Raw genomic sequence first — 20,841 nt, 5'->3', positions numbered from 1 at the left:
GGAAAAGCTGGTAGAGTAGACTGAAGAAAAAGTAAGAGATTCTGGATATAGAAAAATCACAGAATCACAGAATATGCTGAGTTGAAAGGGACCGACAAGAATCATCAAGTCCAACCTTAGCCCTGCACCAGCTCATGTTCAAGAATTGCACCATATGCCTGAGAGTATCATCCAAATGCTTCTTGAACTCTGTCAGGCTTGGTGCTGTGACCACTTCCCTGGGGAACCTGTTCCAGTGCCCAGCCACCCTCTGGGTGAAGAACTCTTTTCTAATATCCAACCTAAATCTCCACTGGCACAACTTCAGGCCATTCCCTCTGGTCACCATAGAGAAGAGACCAGTGTCTACCCCTCTTCTTCCTCTCACAAAGAAGTTGTAGACTGTGATGAAGTGTCCCCTCCATCTCCTCTTCTCCAGGCTGAACAGACCCAAGTGACCTCAGCCACTCCTTACACAGCTTCTCCTCAAGGCCCTTCACCATCTTTGTTGCCCTCCTTTGGACACTCTCTAACAGCTTAATATATCTTTCTTATATTATGGTGCCCCAAAGTGCACTCAGTATTCAAGCTGAGGCCACCCCAGTGCAGAGCAGAGTGGGAAATCTTGAAAGAAGCTTGGAATGCAGAACAAAGAAACTGCCCCAGTAAATAAAGAGGGCTGAGGCAAAAAAACCCCACTGCCTCTGTAGTTTCTCCTAGTGGAAAAAAAAAATGAATAATGAGCTAAACACTCAGATCCTGGCCTGTAAGAGCACACTACAGCAGAGTTCCAAAGAGTTTTCATCATCTACTGCATTCTCTTCCAAATCACAGTGAGCTGTTGCTGCAGAGAGCATGACCAGGAGATGGCAGTCTTGGATACAGCGACACAAGCACAAACGTAAGAGCTGACTGTGGACTTCAAGCTCTTAATGAATGTTGACACTATTGGATTCACAAGGAAAACCCTTCTGAAAGAGTTAATTTCTATGAGCTACTTAAACTGGCGTGGATGTTTTTCACTGTAACATCAAGTTTTATCAGACTTTCCAGTCCATTAAGCTCAGGACAAAAATAGGCTGTTTTAAGCATTCAGAGGTGAATACTCTATACATTTTTGAGCACTTGAAAACCTGAGAAAATAAAAATGTGCAGAACAATATTCTCAGACATGGAGCAAAAAGAAATGCAACTTTTTCTTCCTTAAAGTTATTCTATGAACTTCCTGGCACAGAAACTAAAATTAGGACTCTATTCAATAGTTAGTAGCAGCATGCTTATTCATGAGATGAGGTTATCTAACAACTTATCTGATTTACTAAATTCAACTGAACAACCAAAAGAAAGACAACAGGAATTAAAAGAAATCTCATCACTAAAATGGGCATATTTTTGTTGTGAAGTTGTGAAGACATTATATACTGTCCCTCCCTTATATACTGTCCCTCCACTTTGGTTTAATTGCAGCCCATCCTGCTCATCTGTGCAAGGAAGCAACTAACACCAACATTAGAGAAAAAGAGAGATTATTAAGCAGAGTCTAGAGGAAACCACCTGGAACAATGCCATCTCCTCAGCATTACTGATGAAATGAAAGTTGCCACAGAAATCCTTTACTTATTGCCATGTTATAATTTATTCTACTGTGAGGGGGAAAAAATCAGCTTAAGCTTTTAAGAGTTTGTCCTATTATTAATTTAAAAAAATTACTAGTCCACGTGTACCTGAAAATGATGCATATACTAAACTTTCTAAATATAGGGAATATCAGGAATTTATTAGGAAATTACCCCTCTTAAATATATATTCCTCTGATATTTGAATGCCCTCTTGTGGAAATTAAAATTCTTTTTGATCATATTGCCTTCAGTGGCATCTGGTTCTTCATTCACTTTACTCTGTTTAGAAACTATTTTCGTTTTCCATTACATTCCACTCAAGATTCACTTATGCTGAAGTTTGGGGTTTTTTCTATTTTGCGAGCTATTTCAGCTCCTGTTTGCAGGGTAAGAAGCAATTAACAGAACAGTGCGTTTTGGTTTTAACTTACACAGAGATCAGCACTTTCCCCACTTGGAGGCACATGCTTTCCTCACAAAGATTAATGTTTGTGAGGAACTTAACACACCAAAATGTCAAAAAGAAGTATTAAAGTATCTGTTGTAGTTTCTACCTAATTTGCCCTTTTGCAGGGGGGAAGTTTCCTTAACAATAGAAAGAGGTGAAAAAAGAGTACTGCTTGTCTTCAGTCACAGTGGCCTGTAAATAATGCTGAAGGCTATGCTATGCTATATGTATAACAAAACCAGAGGCATGGAATTGGGACTCAAACTGCCAAGAAGCAGAGTAAATACTCTCACACTGCATTTCGTACAATTGTTTCCAATATCTGAATTAGCTCAGGTACCTCTGAAGTGTCAACATACAGTCACAACTGCCCTCATTTGAGTCAATAAAAAAAATTGATTATTTCCTTTCTCACGTTAGTTCAGCAAAACTGCCAAATGTTTTAAGCTGATACCCTGCATCTCTGATGGAGATTCTTTACATGCCCATTTGCCTACAATGTGAGTATCTTCTCCAAAGAACTGCTCCAACCTGCATTTCAACCATGCAGAGAAGTGGGCAGTGCAATTAGAGAATCAAGTGCTTCATGCACATTAGTGCCTTCATATGTTCTGCATGGGCATCTTGGCAAGCAATGGCTTTCCCTGTTTATGGCTGCTTTCCTACTTGTACTAAAGGGGGAAAACAAAAGAAAACAAACGTATCAAAAGGAAGTGGAAAGAAAAATGAGTAATAATAATATTTTTTTTTATTGCATTTCCCTGCAATCCTGCTAATCTCTCAAGATGAGAAAATTCTTCATTTGCAAATACAGCATAATCCTAAGATTCTGTATTCCCCCTGCATGTGTCACTTACTCTGATTAGGGCAAAATTATACTACTCAATGGAAACAGCTGTAACTCCACTACATTTAGAACTGACACTGACACTCCTGGGAGCACCTTTCCTCAATCCTACATAGGTTGAAGAACTTTAACCTCTATAGACAGGTTCAGCAGTCAGGGAGGAAAATCACTTTCCTGGGCTTGTTGCTGTTAATGGTTGGTGAAATTGTCTTATAAATATAAAAGCATTGTTTTAGGTTTAACACACGTCCATAACTCTTTCCTATGGTTTAACATTTGCTTTTTATTTAGAGACGTAACTCAAAGTTCCACATTCTTTCTATCAGTTCTACAGTGCCTCCACATAACATAGCAAATATATCAAGGATGATTTATTATCTGATTTATTACCATTTCAGGTATAAAGGGAGCGTAAATAAGAACAGTTTGTCCCTGTACCACATTACATCATTGTAAAGATTAAATGTTTCACAAGCCTTTTTTCTTCTTGATCTCCCTTACATAAAAATGTTGGCCCTTCATTTTACAGATAAAAAATTGAAGCAAAATAATAATATAAGAAAGTGAGATTGCTGATAAAAGGAGATAGAATAACATCTTTTTTACTGCACATTTACATGCAACTAGCTCCATTCTTTAAACTTCAAATCAGGTGGGAAACAGTTATGAGCAGAGGACTTCTTCAGAAGTTCTATGAACAAATAATTATTTTTTAACTAAAGTATTATTTTATCTTATATTTAACTTATTATTGTCAGTTGTCAGTCAGCATTTCTAAAAAATATATTTGTTTTTCAGTAACTGTTGTCCTAGAGTGATAGCCAGGGAAAAAAATCTCAGAGACATCTGCTTTAACAAGAATAAGCAGGTAAAACATTTTCAAAATATGAACAGGTTTGTTCAACTTGTATATATGTATATGATATGTTTACAAAAGTACATGACTAAAGTTTCTCTCTGAGAATAAATCACCAAGAATTATTTTTTTGTGTCAACAACATTTAGTATTTGCAACTTTCCGATCAATTGTATAATTCTGTTAGCAACATGGGAAAATATTTTTTTAAGCAAGTTGGTTCTTATAAAGTAATCATCCTTTTAATTATAGTTGCACAGTTCAGCTTCTAAACCTATTTGGTTTTCCAGATAATGACATTTTTCATGTGCAAACACTTAAAGGAATAACCCTCGACATAATAAAACACATTGAAAATAGTAAGACATACCTTGTTTAGCTTTACAAAATATTCCAGTCCAGCTTCCAAGGGATTAGTGTCACAGTTCATCTGTTAAAAGATATAAATTCATGATCCAGCAATGAGGGTCCATCATAGCTTTTGGGTTGGTGGGGTTATTTATTCTTTCTATGCATACTTCTAGCTACTCTTATGTCAATGTCTTCCATATGGCATACATACAACTTCCATTTGAATACACTGAGAGCTTCCAATATGTGATTTAAACAGTGTATCTACTAATGTGCCTAATATAACATATAGATGTGTAAATCTGTCATCTAAGTTTCAATATGCAAAATAAACACATTTCAGGAAGAAATAGGATTTTTCATCAAAGCAGACTAGAACCTGCAGAAGACTGAATAACTGAGGTATGTACACCTTTTATAACACAGCAGAATGTCTTAGCTGGAGAGGAAAATAAAACACAGCCAATTTCATTCACCACCTTCCCCTTAGGTGTAGGGAGAATAATTTGTTTGGCAGCATTTGAAGAAGGAATGAAAATAATTATCGCAGGGCAAACACAAAGGACCCCTACATGCCCACCATTTCACCCTCTTGAGATCTTTCATTTCAAAAGGAATTAGGAAAAATTTCAGGTAAGCAGAAATTATACTGATCTTTCCCAAATTCTCTAGACTCCCTGAGCAGTTCTTTATTCTGAGTGAGCAAGAACAAGCTAATGGGAAATGAAAAAGTTCCAAAGACATTATGAAGCAAGAATAATTGGCCTCTCATGACATAGTTATTACAGAAATAAAACATTTTCAGAATCTGTCAGCCAAACCTTTGATTTTAAAACACTAGAGCTCAGCAAAACCCTCATAATTTTGTTACACACAACAGGGAAAAGCATCCTTGAATCGAAATAAGTGTTTCTTTGCCAGCATTGCAATGAAGTACACTAGTTATTTTTATTTAGAAAATCACCAATCAGAACTATAGCAGCTTTTCCTGCTCAAGGTAAATTCTTTTTTCATTCTAAATGGAGAAACTGGTACAAATACCTGCTATGCTAACTCTGACTAAAAGCTGTACAAGCATAACTAAATAAAAATAAATAAACCAACCAACAAACATGTAACTCCCTTCCCCCTCACCAAAAACCTCAGAAGAAATAATAAAGAAGCTTTTCTGACCTCTGCCCCCCAGGCTCTGAAACCCTTTTCCAGCCTTAAAGCATTCAGAGCATATGTTCCAAAGTCATCAATTCCCTCTTTCTGGCCAGCTTCCATGATTGCACTGTAAAGAGCTACAGAATCTTCTTTTCTATGATACAGCTCCCAGCCCAATTCACCTGTTATACAAAAAAAGATTAATGATTTCATCAGTTCAATGAAATGATTCTAATAAATACACTCCTGTCCTTGGTAAAAAGTGGGGATCGATGCTGTAACTGTTAATTCACACTCTAGGGCCAATTCTCCTATCGTATAGTAAGTTTCATTCCCTGCAAGAACCACCAGAGGATTTGTGCCCTCTGTATTAAGCAGAGGGCTTACTTAAATTAGAATAGTTACTATTATTCTAATTTAAACTGTTAACTGAAAACTGTGGGCAAGGAAAAATCAGAATAACTGAAAAGGAAAGGTCATGTAATGAAGATACAATGATAAATTAAGTTTAAGGGCATTAAAACCAGATGATGACTTGGCAAGTGAATAGCAAATGTAACTGAGTGTAAATAAGAATCCGTGCATTGTATCCTATGTAGCACAACAGAAAGAGAATATGAATTACAAGGATTTCAGCTACTTCAGAATGCTCTGAATTCAATCTATTGCACTAAGGATGGATGTAACAAGAAGTAAAAAGTAACTGAAAAAACCCAAATACTAAGCACTACAGCATTACATTTTCAAAGCACATGACAAACACTAATATACGGTAATCCAAAAACAATTCTTGACGTTGGTTTTGCAGCAAATACCACAGAGGTTATCAGAACTGGCCTTTTGTTCTGCAAAATAAATATTTACACTGTGGGGTATTTCTAGAAAAAAAGGTCTTGGAAAAACTCAGCACAGACCCTGACCATATCACATTTGGAAATCAATGTACTGTAATTCCTCCCACATTTATAGGCAAAATATAATGAACCTACTTCTTTTGAATACATGGTGAGACTTATTTTTCAACATAATTTTAGTGACATTTATTATTTTATTAATTGTCTCTTTCCTTAAGTGCAGGGGTTTTTTTATTGCTTACCTGTGTACGATATCCTAATAGCAATAAGAGCAATATTGGAAATTTTCAGATGTTTACACTGAAGAAACTTAAATGAGCCATCACTCAGATCCTCATTTGTCAACTTCTGGAGGACCTGTCGTGCATATGGACCAGCTACACCAAGTACCCCCATCTCATCTGTCACGTTTTCTATTTCAACTTTGTATCCACCTGTTGTTACTTTCTCTTCTATCCATCTGCGCACAAAACACAAAACTGATGTTACACTTCTTATGAAAAGTAACTGAATTAGATAAGATTTTAATGCCAGTAATTTTTTTTTAGTTTTCATCCTCCCAGCAGCTCCCAGTGCCACATCTTCTGATAACCAACAAATCTATGTGCTACATTAGATAGTCAAATCCATCATTGATGTTAAACACTGTTTTCTCATGAGACACTGGTACAGGAACACAGGCATCTGAGAGACAGCCAGGAAAGAAAAGAATTTAAATGGGTGCAACAGTATATTCAAGATAAGAGAAAAAAAATTATCTCATACAATGCCAACAGATTTGGCTTTGGATCCAGAATATGTTAATAAAAAGTCAACATACAAAAAGAGTAAGTAAGAAACACGATAAACATAAGAAATCTCCAAATAAGTTTCTGTGACAACAGAAATGTACAAGCAGGTTTGCTCCATCCTGAATACAGTAGTTAAAGTATTGGCAGGAAGTTCTGTTTGGATTTAATAAAAAACAACTGAAAACTGTCTTTTAGGAAGCTCAGAAAATAAATTAGTATATTTTAAAATCTTATTAAGTACTAGATTGTTCAGCAGTGTCACCAGATCTCAGGCATAGGGGAGTACCAAAGAGGACTTCAGAAATCTGTAGAATTAACTACATTAGATCTGACTCTGCTGTTTGGTTCCTGAATGTGCTGGCGATCCTACTGATTCTCTTGGGACTGTTATTAAACAGTATTCAAAAGTATTCTTTTGAATTAGTATATTAAATGGTATTCAAAGAATACTTTGTATTCTTTAAATATTAGGGTAGCAGGTTTCAGTCTTTTAGACATTGATTCATTTTGATTAACTGATTTGCCAGCAACCTCCAGTAAGAACAGCACTAGAAATGTCAATTCCGATGCTCATCTATGAAAAGTAATTTATTAAGTCATCCTGCAACTACTTCTACTTCCTTTCTTTTTGTTGTTTCACTTTGTGACCCCAAAGCCCGAGGCAGGAGACATTACCACAATCATGAAGACTACACTACCTATCTCTATGGGCCAGGTCAGTGCCTCTGGGGTCATCCTTGGTTAAAGCCAGTTTTTTTTTTTTTTTTTGCGTAAGAGAACACACCAGAAAGGAACAACTGCGCTATGTTACATCATACAATGCCAAACACAAGGTTCAACAACAAAACAATAACTGCCTCCGATAACATGTATTACATAACTGTCAGTACGTTCTCGATCTTTTCACATCAGCAATAATTCACTACCCAACTGCTTATACTTCAGCTTTTAAGTCAACCAAGTTTCTAAGAAACTAAAGTTAATAAATAAGTATAGCTCTCATGAATTTTGTGATAAGTTTGTTAAGTAATAATTGAGAATTTGGAACTTAGTAAAAATGTTTCTATATTCATATGACTGTATAACACTATGTACTTACTGCATAAAAGATGAACTAACCTCAGATCATGGAGTTCTGACCCTGACCCAGTCACAAGCATGAATTCTCCAGGATACAGTTGAGAAACTGTTAGCTCAGCATAAACTTTTCCTCTTGGTGTTAACATATGGCTTATATTTGTGGTACCCACCTATAGAGTAAAATTTGCAATTATTAAGAATGCAAAATAAAACTTTTCAATTCTTAAACATAATTAATTTATGGTTATATGTCTTCATTTGAAAAAACAACTTTTTTAATGTTTGCTCTGCTCTGCTGTAATAGGAGTGGAGAGATACACAACTGGCCAAACTTAAGGTTTGCAGTGGAAACTACACATTTTTATTTATAGAAAAAATGGAAATTTTTAAAAAAAGATAAATCAAGACCTTTATAAATACTTGTTAATTATGCATTACTCAAGGCAGTCTTAAGCTACATTTGTTTTCAGAATGCATTTTTAATGCAAATTCAGTCAACTTTATTTTGTTCTCTCATTATCTGAATAAAAAAATCTATGTTATTGACATAATTTTTTTTCAATCATATGAATAAGGCTTTCAGATCCCAAAAGAATAGCATGTGCTTTGCCCCTTACTTTAAAGAAAGAAATACTGAGCTGGCTTATGCTTTTGTGGCCCTGTTTTATGTATGCTTTTATATTAGTAGTTGCTGACTATGAATCTACATCTCTGTATATTTGGATCAGGTTCTGTGTAGAAACTTGATCTTAGAGACAAAATTTCAAATAACAGTTAATTAGCTGTGCCCATAAAACACACACATGTTCATGCATATATCATCCATATAAATAGAAATATGAATATGCTGTAGCTGTTGTGCTGGTCTGGTTCCAGAGGCAGAATTTAATCTCTCTTATTTCATTCTGCTTTCACAGAAACTTGTCAGCCAGCTAGTCAGTGCCCAGATTCCATACAACAAATGGAGAAAGGAAAAATTTTGGAGATATTGAGATTCGTTTGCAAGGTCATGTTACATTAATATAGTTACTGACATATATCAGGCATTTAGTTGAATTTTCAGGACCTGATGCTACTCACATCCAACCCGGCTGTGATACAAGTATATCTCTGGCAACTCCACTGGATTATTTTATGATGCAGATAAGCATGAATGGTACTAAAATCAGCAGCTTTAAAAAAAATAACAAACTGTTGTGAATGTTGGATTTTTAAGTGGGCTCATAAACCATGCCTTCTGCTTTGCCATCTAGTTTTCTTTTTCCTCTTAGCAATGCTGACTAAACTTCATAGAAAGCACTTGATTTGTTCTCATAATTTCCTGTTTAATCTTGATTTTCCTCCACCATATAAATATATTCGGCAAGTGTTACGTTACCCTATCCCTACCCTAAATTAGAAGACAAACTTTCAATCTATATTGTTATCACAAAATGAACATGGTAAAAAAGTATAACTACATGGCAATTTAGGTTCTTCTTCCTCTTAAGATACCAACGTCATGTACATCCTTCCCATTCAGTTGACTCTGACCTCTTACAAGAGCTTATATACCTTCATAGCTATAATCTGTGTACTTACTGTTTCCCTGTGTTTCCTCCCTTTGGTGTTTGAAGCAATGAAAGCGATCACCTACTGCAAATACTTAATGCAATTCTGTGCTGACATAAGCAAACCCCAAGTCTGTACCACTTCAGAAAGGAACAATCTGCTTGCTGGAGCTGTACCTCTAAAGTTAAAGACACTACATGGGACTGGTTGACAAAGCAGAAAGACAAAATGACTCATGGCGCACTACAACCAAGAATGAGAAACCTGGGGTAGTTTATCACAGTGTGCCATTTTTTAGAGCAGAAACACACTACAAGGATCTATGAACAGCCACACCTGTGAAGAAAGGATGGGTGTGAGGTGAAAACTGAATCTCCTGTATATTTGCAGCCCTGCCTGCACCAGGCAGCCAGCTGTAAAACAGAGACAGTATGAGGGGGAACATTTCCAAAAAAACCCAAACCAAACCAAACAAAAAAACCAACCAAAAACCAATCAATCAACAACAAAGGTGTTCATTTTGAAATTCAGGAAGAATACAACATCCAGCTATGGCCAGGCAAGAGCACCCTCCCCTACTGTGCTCTGTGCCTCAAGCTGCCACAGTACACCACAGTTTTAGGCAGGCAACTGCCAAGCTATTCTACTGGAAATTCCAGGTGAGATTAACTTTCGTATTTTAGATAAAGATTTGAAACACAGGAGGTTCTGTCTGAACATAAGGAAACATTCTTTTCCTCTAAAGATGACTGAGCAAAGGAACCAGTTGCCCAGAGAGCTGGTGGTATCCTTGTAGATACTCAAAAGCCATTTGAACACAGTCCTAGGTAATGAGCTCCAGGTGATCTGCTTGAACATGGGGGTTGGACAAGCTGACATCCAGAGGCCCCTTCCAACCTCAACCATTCTGATTCAATGATCAGTGCCAAAATGTACTTCTACTTGGGGTTGCTCTAGTATAAACTTCACTGTGCTCTTAAACGAATGCAATACATCTGACACAGAAATTCCTCACAAGGATCTGTGTATTTGGTATCTGAAAGATATTATGTTTCATTTTCTGTGTCTGAAACAGAGCTTGTCTGTCTAAATCCTACATTACAACAGTTACCACTGTCCCACTTACCTTTGGAACAACATTTGCAAATAGATGATCCAGCAGCTTAACAGAATCTGTGCCTTTTACTCTAAACTTGCCAAATGGTGACAGGTCAATCACACCGACTTTTTCCATAACCTGTTTATACTCACGACCCACAGGGTCAAACCAATTTGTGCGCCGAAAACTGGGTCTGAAACAGAGCAGTTAGACACATGAAATACAATTTTAAAATATTGTGGCTCTTTTCAGCAAAACATAGTCTTCAGTTTCTTCAGTTTAATAATCATCCAAAAGAGACAGACTTCCCTAATTGTAGGCAGCTTACCCAATATTTTCCTTAGTCTAACATAGCTTAATAATTAAAATCCTTTAACATTTATTTAATTTTTAAGGTGTCAAAGGCTTTTTTTCTGAACAGCCAAGCATGTCTCTTTATTTGTTCATGAGCTTTATTTAGACTGGGACTCCAGTATCCATGTGGAAAATATTTATTTGCTGGAAGCTCCCTTATACAGGCAGGTAACTAGGTGGGGGGAGGGGAGAGGGGAGAGGGGAGAGGAGGGAGGGAAGAGGAGAGAGGAGAGAGAAGAGGGGAGAGGGCAGAGGGCAGAGGAGAGGAGAGGATCAGGATTCTCCAGATCAATTCCAGACAATTAGAGAGAAATGAGCTTTTTCATGAACACATTATACTGTGCTGCTGATCAAAGAATAAGAAATGGACAAAAATACACTTTTATAATGAACAAGTTGTTTTCCAAGTTCTTCCTTGAGCTAGGTTGCTCCCTGCTATGCCAAACTTAGAACAGTTACAGGATACTTTGATGTGTGTTTTGAAATGTCTGCATTATCAGCATAAAATGTATTCTAAACTATGGAAAAAGCAAGAATAGAAGAGCTATCTAATAACTAGGTCAGCAGCTGAAATGAATGATAAATGTATGCTTCTTAATAAATTTAACTCCGCTGGCTTTTGCTATGACAATTTCTCAGGGGGGAAAAAAGAAGTAATCTTTCATTTACTTGTATCCAGTCTCATCTCCAGGTTTGTAGAACCAATGAGGTTGCTCCCATCCTGCATGAAAGCCCATTGAACATCTTGACTTTAGCAAATGATACAGCCCACTGGTTCTCTCTGTTGGTCTCCCAGCAAATCTTTCTTCTTTAGGGTAACCAACTGGAGAGGAAAAGTGAAAAATAACCAAAAAACCTCAAAAGCTATGGCATGCTAAGATCATCACCAGCATAGAAACGTATATATAAACAGAGAAATCTAGAGGCAGGCTTTGCTGGAATCCATCTTCAGGACATAAATATATTTTAAAAATATCTTCTTACCAATGTTATTAAAACCGTATGATTCTCTTGCTTTGGCTGCTGTGTATTCTGTGGTGGTCCACTTTCCATAGCGGTTCGGATCTAATTCTATCAGGTCAAATGGAGGTTCCCCCTCAAGGATCCAGTCACTGAGGTACTTTCCTATGCCACCAGCATGTATAATGCCATACCTTAAAAACAGGAAAAAGTCCTGCAGTACCAAGTCTTTCATGTTTTGTTCTTTTAAAATCAGTACTAAAATATACTACTAACACATACTGCACAGACCCTGATGTATTTTACATTTTTCCCTCTTATTTTCATTTGTTCTGTTTTGTCTTGTTTTCCAAGATTACAAATTTATATTAACAGGTCCTTCTACTGATCTGCTGTCAGCAGCAGAATGTCCTCACTAATGTACAGCAGTTGCAGTGTGTGAGATTTTAGCAAGTTCTTTCTTTCTTTACAATTCATAATTCAATCATCTTTTCCGGGGAATTAACACTCTTAAACAATTCAAACTTGTGATGTCCATTAAATACACTTCCTAGTCATAGAATACCTTTTCTGTTTCAATCAGGTTTGATTCAACCACACTCAGATCTGAAATCCATAGAGACATTCCAGAAGCTACAATGAGTATTTATATTCCAGTATTAAGATCAACAGCAGCAAAAGCCGGAAGACAACACTACAGAGATTGCTTTAAGGAATTTGAAATTCCAGCAGTACTTTTTAGATTGCTCCATGGAAAATTAGGGAATGTAGAGGAACTGGGGAGAAAAAGAGAAGACTTATTTGCAATGGTCCCAAAAGTTGAGAACCACATTTTCTCACCTGATTTACCTTCTCTCTTCTCCACTACAGCTACAAAGAGAACTGGATCCAGAAAGCTTATGCTAATAAAATAAACATGTAGAAATTTTCTGCTACCAGTCTGTAGCAAAAGCCTGTCCTGTTTCTACATAATGAGTGTGTGAAGAATCAGACTGTAGAAAAAATATCTTGTCAGAAACTTACATTAAAGGGACCACTCTAGACAGCAAAGGCAGATGTGCAAAAGCTATAAAGTGATGGATTTTAGGTTTCTGTTAAACATTTTGTACACAACTCAAACTATCAAAATGCTTGACATCTTGACATACATAGGGAAAAATGTGTGAAACTTGCTCCTGCCAGGTTACAGAAAACTGGGGACACAAACTTTGTTGTGCTGCAATATGTGCATGTTGCTACTCAGTCTGTGTATGATGAAATAGAGCCTCTGATTTGACAATGAAATGTTTAATGACAAATAATCATTAATATTGAATGATTTAAAACTTTTTTGAATACCTCTGTTGAATTAGTTTGCCATGTCTGAAAAAAAATTGTCAAAATATCTTTCTGCCTGGGGAAGATGTGAAAAAAATTCTGAGCTAGTTATGAAATGTTCCTAGGAGCACAGCTGAAAAATCCTTGAAAAAAAAGTAAGTCTTTCCAGAACCACGTTTAGATTAACATGCAGCAATTAAACCAAAAATACTCATGCAGAATAGCAAAGCTAAAGCAAACTTCAGTTGCTGCTCATCAACTTTGCATTCATGTCTATCCCCTCCATTAAAATAGGCAAGGATCTTATTAAAAAAAAAAAGAATATGCATAAGAAGAATGAATCCATAATATCAATAACATTACTTTGATATAGTGGGGTCTTAATAAATAAAAGAGAAATACCAAACTGATTACATGAAGTAATTCTGCTAAACACACCCCTTTAGGCAGTTCAGCATAAATCTGCAGACTCAGCACAAGCTTCTATCACCACAGCTGATGCAGTAAGGATGAGTGCTTGTAAACTGCCACTTTGCAAGTGTTCCTGGTGTTAATGCAATTCAGCAACTCTTAATTATTCATGGGTATAAGCTTCATGACCATGGCTATGATGCCTTTGAGTATAGCTCCAGTCTTAGCCAGTTTAAGCCTCCCTTCACCATTCACTATAGCCAAAAGCAGAGGGGAACAAAGGAGAGACCACTGCATGATTGTGAATGCTGACAGACCAAACACAGTGCAGGTTTTTAGCTTTAGCTGAAGACTGCTGAGCTGATGGCAGGGTAAACCCAGGAGCAAGACAGCACAGGGGAGGCTGCCCTGCTACTATAGGTACAGCCCCTGCACTTAGGCCGAGTGGTCTCTGCACTCTGCAGAGCTTTGCAGCACTGACTCTGTGCAACCCATTGATTTTGTTTTGACTTTACATTACACAGGATGCCCAAATCCCTTGTTATCTCAGATAATAGGGAGCTGATTGTATTAATACATCCACTGCAATTGTTCTGCACAAAAATGAAATGTGTTGTTCAGGGGTAAGACGTTACAAGTAGCTATGAAGAATGGTACAGTAGAGGAATCTCAGTCTTCATGTTTTAAGAGAAAATTTCCTTAATGAACACAATCTGTCCTTCTCAGTTTTTCTTCTCTCCTTCCAATCAGACTGTCTTCTCATTGTTCCTGTCACATTCTTGTGTCTTACTTATGAGTTCCTTGCTTCTCACTCATTTCCAACTCATTCCATTCCTTTTCCTAGGAAATCTGAGTCTCTGCACACCGTGGTCCCCTTTACAATGGCTTTGTCCCAGGTTATGGAATGGCTACACTGCTTTGAAATAATGTTTTCTGAATAAAATCCTAACCTAAACTTGTTAACATTTTCAAAGCTATAAGTAAATAAAAAAGGGAAGCATTGAGCAACCTTAATAATAAATAGCACTACACACTCTGCTAACTATACTTAACTTCTTTGCATTTTAAAATGCCTAGCAAGCTGCTAATTTTAGATAATAAAAATCCTCTAATCTAACAGCACTAAGTCCTCTGTCACAATGTCCCTGCTAGTTGACTGTGAGATAAGGATTTGCTAATGCACACAAAAAGTTACAACACTGGTAGAAACACTGCAGTGACCCAAAAGCATAGAACAGAAAGTCGAAAGTCCCTGAAAAGCAGACAAAGCAATCCAGTGATAGCCACATAATTGTGACCTGTGTACTAAACATTTAGAGATTAATCAAACTCCTGAAATAAGTTGTTTAACGAAATTTAAACATGTAACACTAGTCTTCAGTTTTTCACATATGGAACTTTGGTTCGATACCAGTGAATTAAAACAAGCTCCAAAGTCTGGCCACAGAGTAATGAACTTAAACAGTCTTTTTGGTGAACAAGGTCTAGGCAAACCGCTTTTGTAACTGTAAGTTCTGCAAATGTTACTGAAAGATAACATTATTTTTTTAAAAATCCAAGCAGCAAAGGTGAATCCCTTTCACAATGAATCATTGCAAAATTACCAAGCCTTCTTATTTTGAGGGCCCCAGAAAGCATGTTAGTGATACTACCTTATCTTATGATCTAAGGGTTTGTTTGCTTTGGAATGAAAGAAAACTGGAAAAAGCTGAGCTGGATTTTGAACAGCGAATTAGGCAATTGGAAAAACAATGTAAACAGAAGGTGTTCAATAACATGCACCTGGAATTGCAATTGGTTCATTCTATCCATTTTGACTCAATGGTCAAACTAAGAACAATTAAAGAGATGTCAGTAAGTGTTTTACCACTGACTCCAGTGCAGCTGTAATAAATAAGATGTAAATCACATTCAAGGAAAATATCATATGTGGTGGGAGAATGACACCAGTAAACCACTTGTTTCTATTGTTGCACTGTCCTCATCATTTGCTTTCCTCCAATACCCAGCAATGTAATTTTTCAGCTCAACTTTCACAGTTAGAAACATGACTGGGTTTGTATTCCTTGAGCAGTCAGTCACAAGGTGTGCTGGTCTTCTGATTAGTATACCTTCAGTTCTTTACCCAAAAATTAATACTTCACATTAAAAGTTCTCCCTGTACCACTCATTTTTGTCCAGCATTGGTAAACTAGTTTTACATACTCCACACAAGTGTTAAATACAGTGTATTTCAAAGCAATACATACAATTAACTGGAAAGTGTACTGTAAATCTCAGCACTTTCATGACTTCAACTTGCTGCACAGAAAGTACTACCCATTTCTAGCTGCTTCATCAAGTGTCACAGATATTGGCCTCCAGATTAAAAGAAGGAAATAAATTAAAAAAATAGTGAGAGTTATGAAGAAGAAGTAAGAGAGAAGGATGAGCTTACATTATAGCGATTGTGGTAATTAAGACTATTTCAAATTACCTTTTACACAAAATATGTGCAAAACAATGGTCAAACACATAAAAATATACAAAGCTTGAATTGACTCCCATTTTAACAATATGACAGACAAACAAAAGTTGTTGCAAAGAACTTACTCACCCAAAACCAATAGCTACCCAGTAATTTCTGACACCCTGATGTGGTCCCACCATGGGAAGAATGTCTGGAGAATAGGTGATAGGACCTGCAATTGTGTTTACGATGTCTGCTTTTCTCAAAACGGGGACCATTTCCATAGCAGCCTCAATATGCTCCATTATTCTGTCTAAATCAGACTCAAAAAGTTCTTTTCCAAAACCTGCACAAATATTTGACTCTTATTATATAGTTACTTGCACTAAAACACATACATTTTAAATACAGGTATGCAATCTCTACATATAAAGGTTACATGGAATTAAACAGTGTGTATGTTCAAGCCTTTGCCGCCCTACACAAGAAATAATAGTGTGTAAAAATCCCTAGTTACCTACAGGATTGAGTTTATTTGTCACTGCAGTTATAGTATCCTTTATACATATTTGTTTAACCCTAAGGTCATGCAAATTCAACAATGAAGTAGAAAGGAAGTGAAGGAACACAGAAACTTTCTTCTACGTTAATAAGACCCACATATTTTTCTCAATGTGCCAATAATTTGAGAAGAGGAAGAAACATACTTCCTGTATATGTTTATCATTTCCATTAAATCATGTGGATTATTTCACCCCTCAGTCTGGGTCATAAGCATTGCTGACCATTTTTCTGTAGAGGCATTTGATGCTACTGGAGACAGTAAGTTCAGGAAGCTGTGACTGGGCTATCCAAAACTGAACATGTCGATTGCTCTTCCTTAGGAAGCATGCATTTTTTTTTAAACAGCAATACTATTGACTTAGTATAACTTTTTGTCTAGAAGTGAAGGGAAAGCTGGGTCTAAATATAACACAGCAGTTAATAATTTTATTTTTTTTAGTAAGCAGCTGTATGAAACAGGATATTTCTGTATTCTACACACATCTACAGCTCTCTTGCACTTATATCCAAACACAGCATTTTGTCTAAGATATTCTTTTGCTGTTTGTATTTGACAATCACATTGTCCTGTGAGAACAGCAAAAATCCAGAGCCCCTGTCAGTATGCTGGAGAGAACTGTAACTTAGAAAAATCCCTATTCACTCAAAAAAGCCTACATAATGCAGATTTGGTGACTGCATCTAATCACAAAGCACAGCCACCTCTTCAGAAAGTAGGCTAAGACTATGTTGTAGATGTGTATGTTGTGCCTATTTCAAGTAGGCTTTTCTCATATTACAGTTGTATTTCTATTCTTTCATTTATTAGAGTTACAATTATTCTTTGAAAAAAGTTTCTGCATTACGATCATGTATCACAGATATTTAGTATTTTCCATCACATAAGGCAGCATAATAGCCTGGGATTTATACACATTGAAATGTGTGCTAGTGCTCATCAAGTTTGAAGATTTAATGTTCTTAATTACCTGGTGGGACTCCACTTGTTACCCAGGAGTCCTGCAGCTTCATTTTCTCCTCATTTTCATATGGACCAAATAAAAGACCATCCCTTTCTTGCCTTAGATAATATGATCCTTCTAAGTCACGAATCACAGGCAATTCTGTTTTTAAGGCTTTCACTTCAGGGATAGTTGATGTCACAACATACTGATGATGAACAGGTATGAGAGGGTGCGGCAGGCCAATCATCTTGCCTATATCACGGGCCCAGAAGCCTAGAGTAGAAAAAAACCCAACAAACCCAACATTCAAACACTAATTTAAGTGAACAGACTAAAATATTTGCAGGAAACACTGTGCTTTTATATGTGACATTTTTTCCTCCCCATACTTCTAATTTTCACATTATTTTTCAAATTATCCAGCATATTTTCCCTCCATAATGCCATGTCCTTTTTCCTAATTATACTGTATATTATTATAGCATACACATATAAAAAAAAAATAATTGGTAAATTATAAATGAGGCTTAAATTAACAGTTGCACAAAACCCATGGTTTTTTTTTTTCAGTAAAGTAGGTCTCCAATGTACTCCTAGCAAAGTCAGACACATAAAAACCAGAATACATTAGCTTACACCATACGTGTTAACCTAGACTCTTACTATCAGCCAAGCTGCTTTCCCAAGACAGAAGTCAAGTCCTAACAACCCAACAGAGCAAGGAAGTACTTTCAGACAGGTAACCTCAAGAATTGGAATTTCTCTCATCTTTCGCATGCATCATGTGATTCATGTTAATTATGTCTCTCACACAGCAATCAATCCTTTATAATGTTCATACCAGAAGTTCTAATACAGACTGTGACCAGAAAATGCAAGCAACAATTTCCCTGCCTCTGAAACTGGCTCAAGATCCTTCACATATACCATGAGGCATAAGTTAAATAAGACCTAATTCTTCTCTGTTAAGGTTAAGCAGGTAAGACAGATTCACTTGGTGAGATATTTGTATCAAAGTCAAGGAGGAGAAGCCACTTAACTGCCACACTTTCAAGTTTTGGCTCTGCATCATGGCTTCCATCTGCTGTGAGGCTGGAACATAACAGTATTGGGAACTGGACAGGTACACCTGCCTGGAATGGCAGCTGCTCTAAGAAGCTTTGAATATCCCTCAGCCCTGCTCTCCTGACTCTTTAGAGCAGGGAGCAGAGGTCTCAGGAGTGGGAATGAAGGGGGAAAATTGGATGAAACAGGAGTTTCAGGGGGGTCTGGGAGTGAGCGCTGGGGAAGGCAAAATGAAAGAGAGGTAGCAGGGCATTCCAAATAAAAGGTTATGTGCCATATGACACCCAGGAGGAAGAAGGTAGGTCAGCCTAGTTCTTGTGCAACCAGCTGACTCCAAACTGTTCACGACAAAATACCTCCAGCAAGATTTGCTACCTAACACAGCTGCCCCTTCTCCTGGGACATACACTTCATGTTGCCTAGCTTACTATGCAACTTTTCTTCCTTTTTGCTGATTACTTGTCTTAACCAAACATTCTTACCTCTCTCTTCAGTTCCAAGACTTGAATTCTATACCCCCCAAGATCTGGTCAAAGTTTCTTAGGGCCCTGAAGACAGCAAAAGACATAAATGATCCTGAACAGCCCCACCTGGGACTTCCACCAACACTCCTGTCTATGGACACAGATCAGCTGTGCCATTCCAGGTCAGCTCAGGTCCTTCAGAACCTGTCTGAGCTGGTTTGATTGTAGGTGTGTGCAGCTCTGTCACAACCATGCCTGTGCCTGACCATGGAACACATTGATCCAGACCCTGATCCGTGGACTACTTCTCAACTTGACCTCAGCTCAGTCTCATCTCCACAGTCCTGCCTGTTTTTTACTGGGCACTATTTGACCCTGGTTTCTGTCACCAGGCCTGTTCCTGACCTGTGGTCACATTCTTGGCTTGGCCTCAGCCTGGCTTTATCACTACGGATCTGACTGTGCTTTATCTCCACAAGCTTGCCTCCACAAGCTTGTCAGGAGGTCTGGACTGTGGGCTGAACCCACATGTGGGTCCTGGGCCTTCCCTGCTGCCTCCCCTGTGCCCTGTCGGACAGAGCCCTTGCTGGCTCAGCCAGCCTTGTTACCGTGCTTGGCTCCCTGTCCCATCAGGAGCAGCCGACTCACGCTGCTTGCTGACATTAACTTGGGAATACATCCTCTCAACTCTGGCATGGCTCAAAGCCAGGGCAATTAAGAAAGCTGAATTGGGCTATGCTGGTCTTGTGCCATTTCCCCATGCCAAAAGGGCTGCCAGTTTCTTATTTAATATTACAAACTAGACTCAGGGTCTAACATCCATGGTTTTTAAAAATGCAGTGTTTCCAACCGAAACGTTTTCTGTGGTGACTCAACATCTGCTGATAACCAGGTGAAGCAAGGGAGAAGGAAATTCAGCATCACCATCAAGAGATCTGTTCAGTTAGACCCTGTCCAGTCAATACTGTCTAGTCAATACTAGAAACCAGTACCTGTTGCTCTGCCATTATCACATGTAAGGCTTTTGCTTCTTAATGGCACCCTTACCACTTGGAGGAGACTCTCTGCCAGAACACTTGTTAGGTCATTTAAATTGGCTCAGGCATGATCCTGCCATAGTTGTACAAAGTGAATGATCCAAAACATTACTGAAACATGACTTATGTTCCCTTATACAGAAAATGATGAAAAAATTCTAGTAAAACTGCATTTCTAGCACATCTGCAAGGGTTTACTTCATTTCACATGACGCACACAAAAGTGAATTTAATTGGAGGCTAAAAATCTTTAGGGAATGTCTTTTGATTTGGGCATTTTCATATCACCTAAAAATAAAACTATTTAAAGGTGATGTCAGCTAATGATCCACAGAGGAGAACAAAAGGTGAAGTAGCAGAAAATTAGGTCTTTGAAACCTATCTTTGTTTCTTTCAGAAAATAGAAATTTTCTTAGCCATGAAGTTTGCAGAATAACATTACAAACACAGCTGATTTTAAAACGCTTTTGAGTAAAAGGTTTGCTTAAAATAAAATCTTCAGTATTGTTTCCTAAAAAAAGTCATTTATGGTAAGTGTGCATTTAATTGCTTAGAACAACAAATGGTGACATTTACTAATTGAAAAATATTACTATTTCTTTAAGGTTTCTGAACCATATGCAAATGTATTACAAAACCGAAAATGTCAAAA

At 37.4% G+C, this 20,841-nt stretch overlaps 1 protein-coding gene across 1 annotated transcript in view; it reads right to left on the bottom strand.

The window, feature by feature from the left end:
• Nucleotides 1–20,841, bottom strand: part of DMGDH (dimethylglycine dehydrogenase) — a 36,848-nt gene that overhangs the window by 7,008 nt on the left and 8,999 nt on the right. Inside the window, exons 6-14 of the mRNA XM_027882551.1 lie at nucleotides 17,648–17,896; nucleotides 16,263–16,461; nucleotides 11,963–12,132; nucleotides 11,648–11,801; nucleotides 10,652–10,817; nucleotides 8,014–8,144; nucleotides 6,346–6,563; nucleotides 5,274–5,431; nucleotides 4,120–4,179 (exon numbers count right to left, since the gene is read on the bottom strand). Coding sequence (XP_027738352.1) covers nucleotides 4,120–4,179; nucleotides 5,274–5,431; nucleotides 6,346–6,563; nucleotides 8,014–8,144; nucleotides 10,652–10,817; nucleotides 11,648–11,801; nucleotides 11,963–12,132; nucleotides 16,263–16,461; nucleotides 17,648–17,896 — 1,505 coding nt within the window. The remainder of the gene's footprint in view (nucleotides 1–4,119; nucleotides 4,180–5,273; nucleotides 5,432–6,345; nucleotides 6,564–8,013; nucleotides 8,145–10,651; nucleotides 10,818–11,647; nucleotides 11,802–11,962; nucleotides 12,133–16,262; nucleotides 16,462–17,647; nucleotides 17,897–20,841) is intronic.

The sequence above is a fragment of the Empidonax traillii genome, unplaced genomic scaffold (genome assembly GCF_003031625.1).
Source record: "Empidonax traillii isolate 1590-97213 ecotype Southwest subspecies unplaced genomic scaffold, ASM303162v1 scaffold8:size5222938, whole genome shotgun sequence".
NCBI classification, from domain to species: domain Eukaryota; kingdom Metazoa; phylum Chordata; class Aves; order Passeriformes; family Tyrannidae; genus Empidonax; species Empidonax traillii.
The sequence above is the reverse complement of the archived record's forward strand: the minus strand, read 5'-3'. Positions and strand labels throughout refer to the sequence as shown.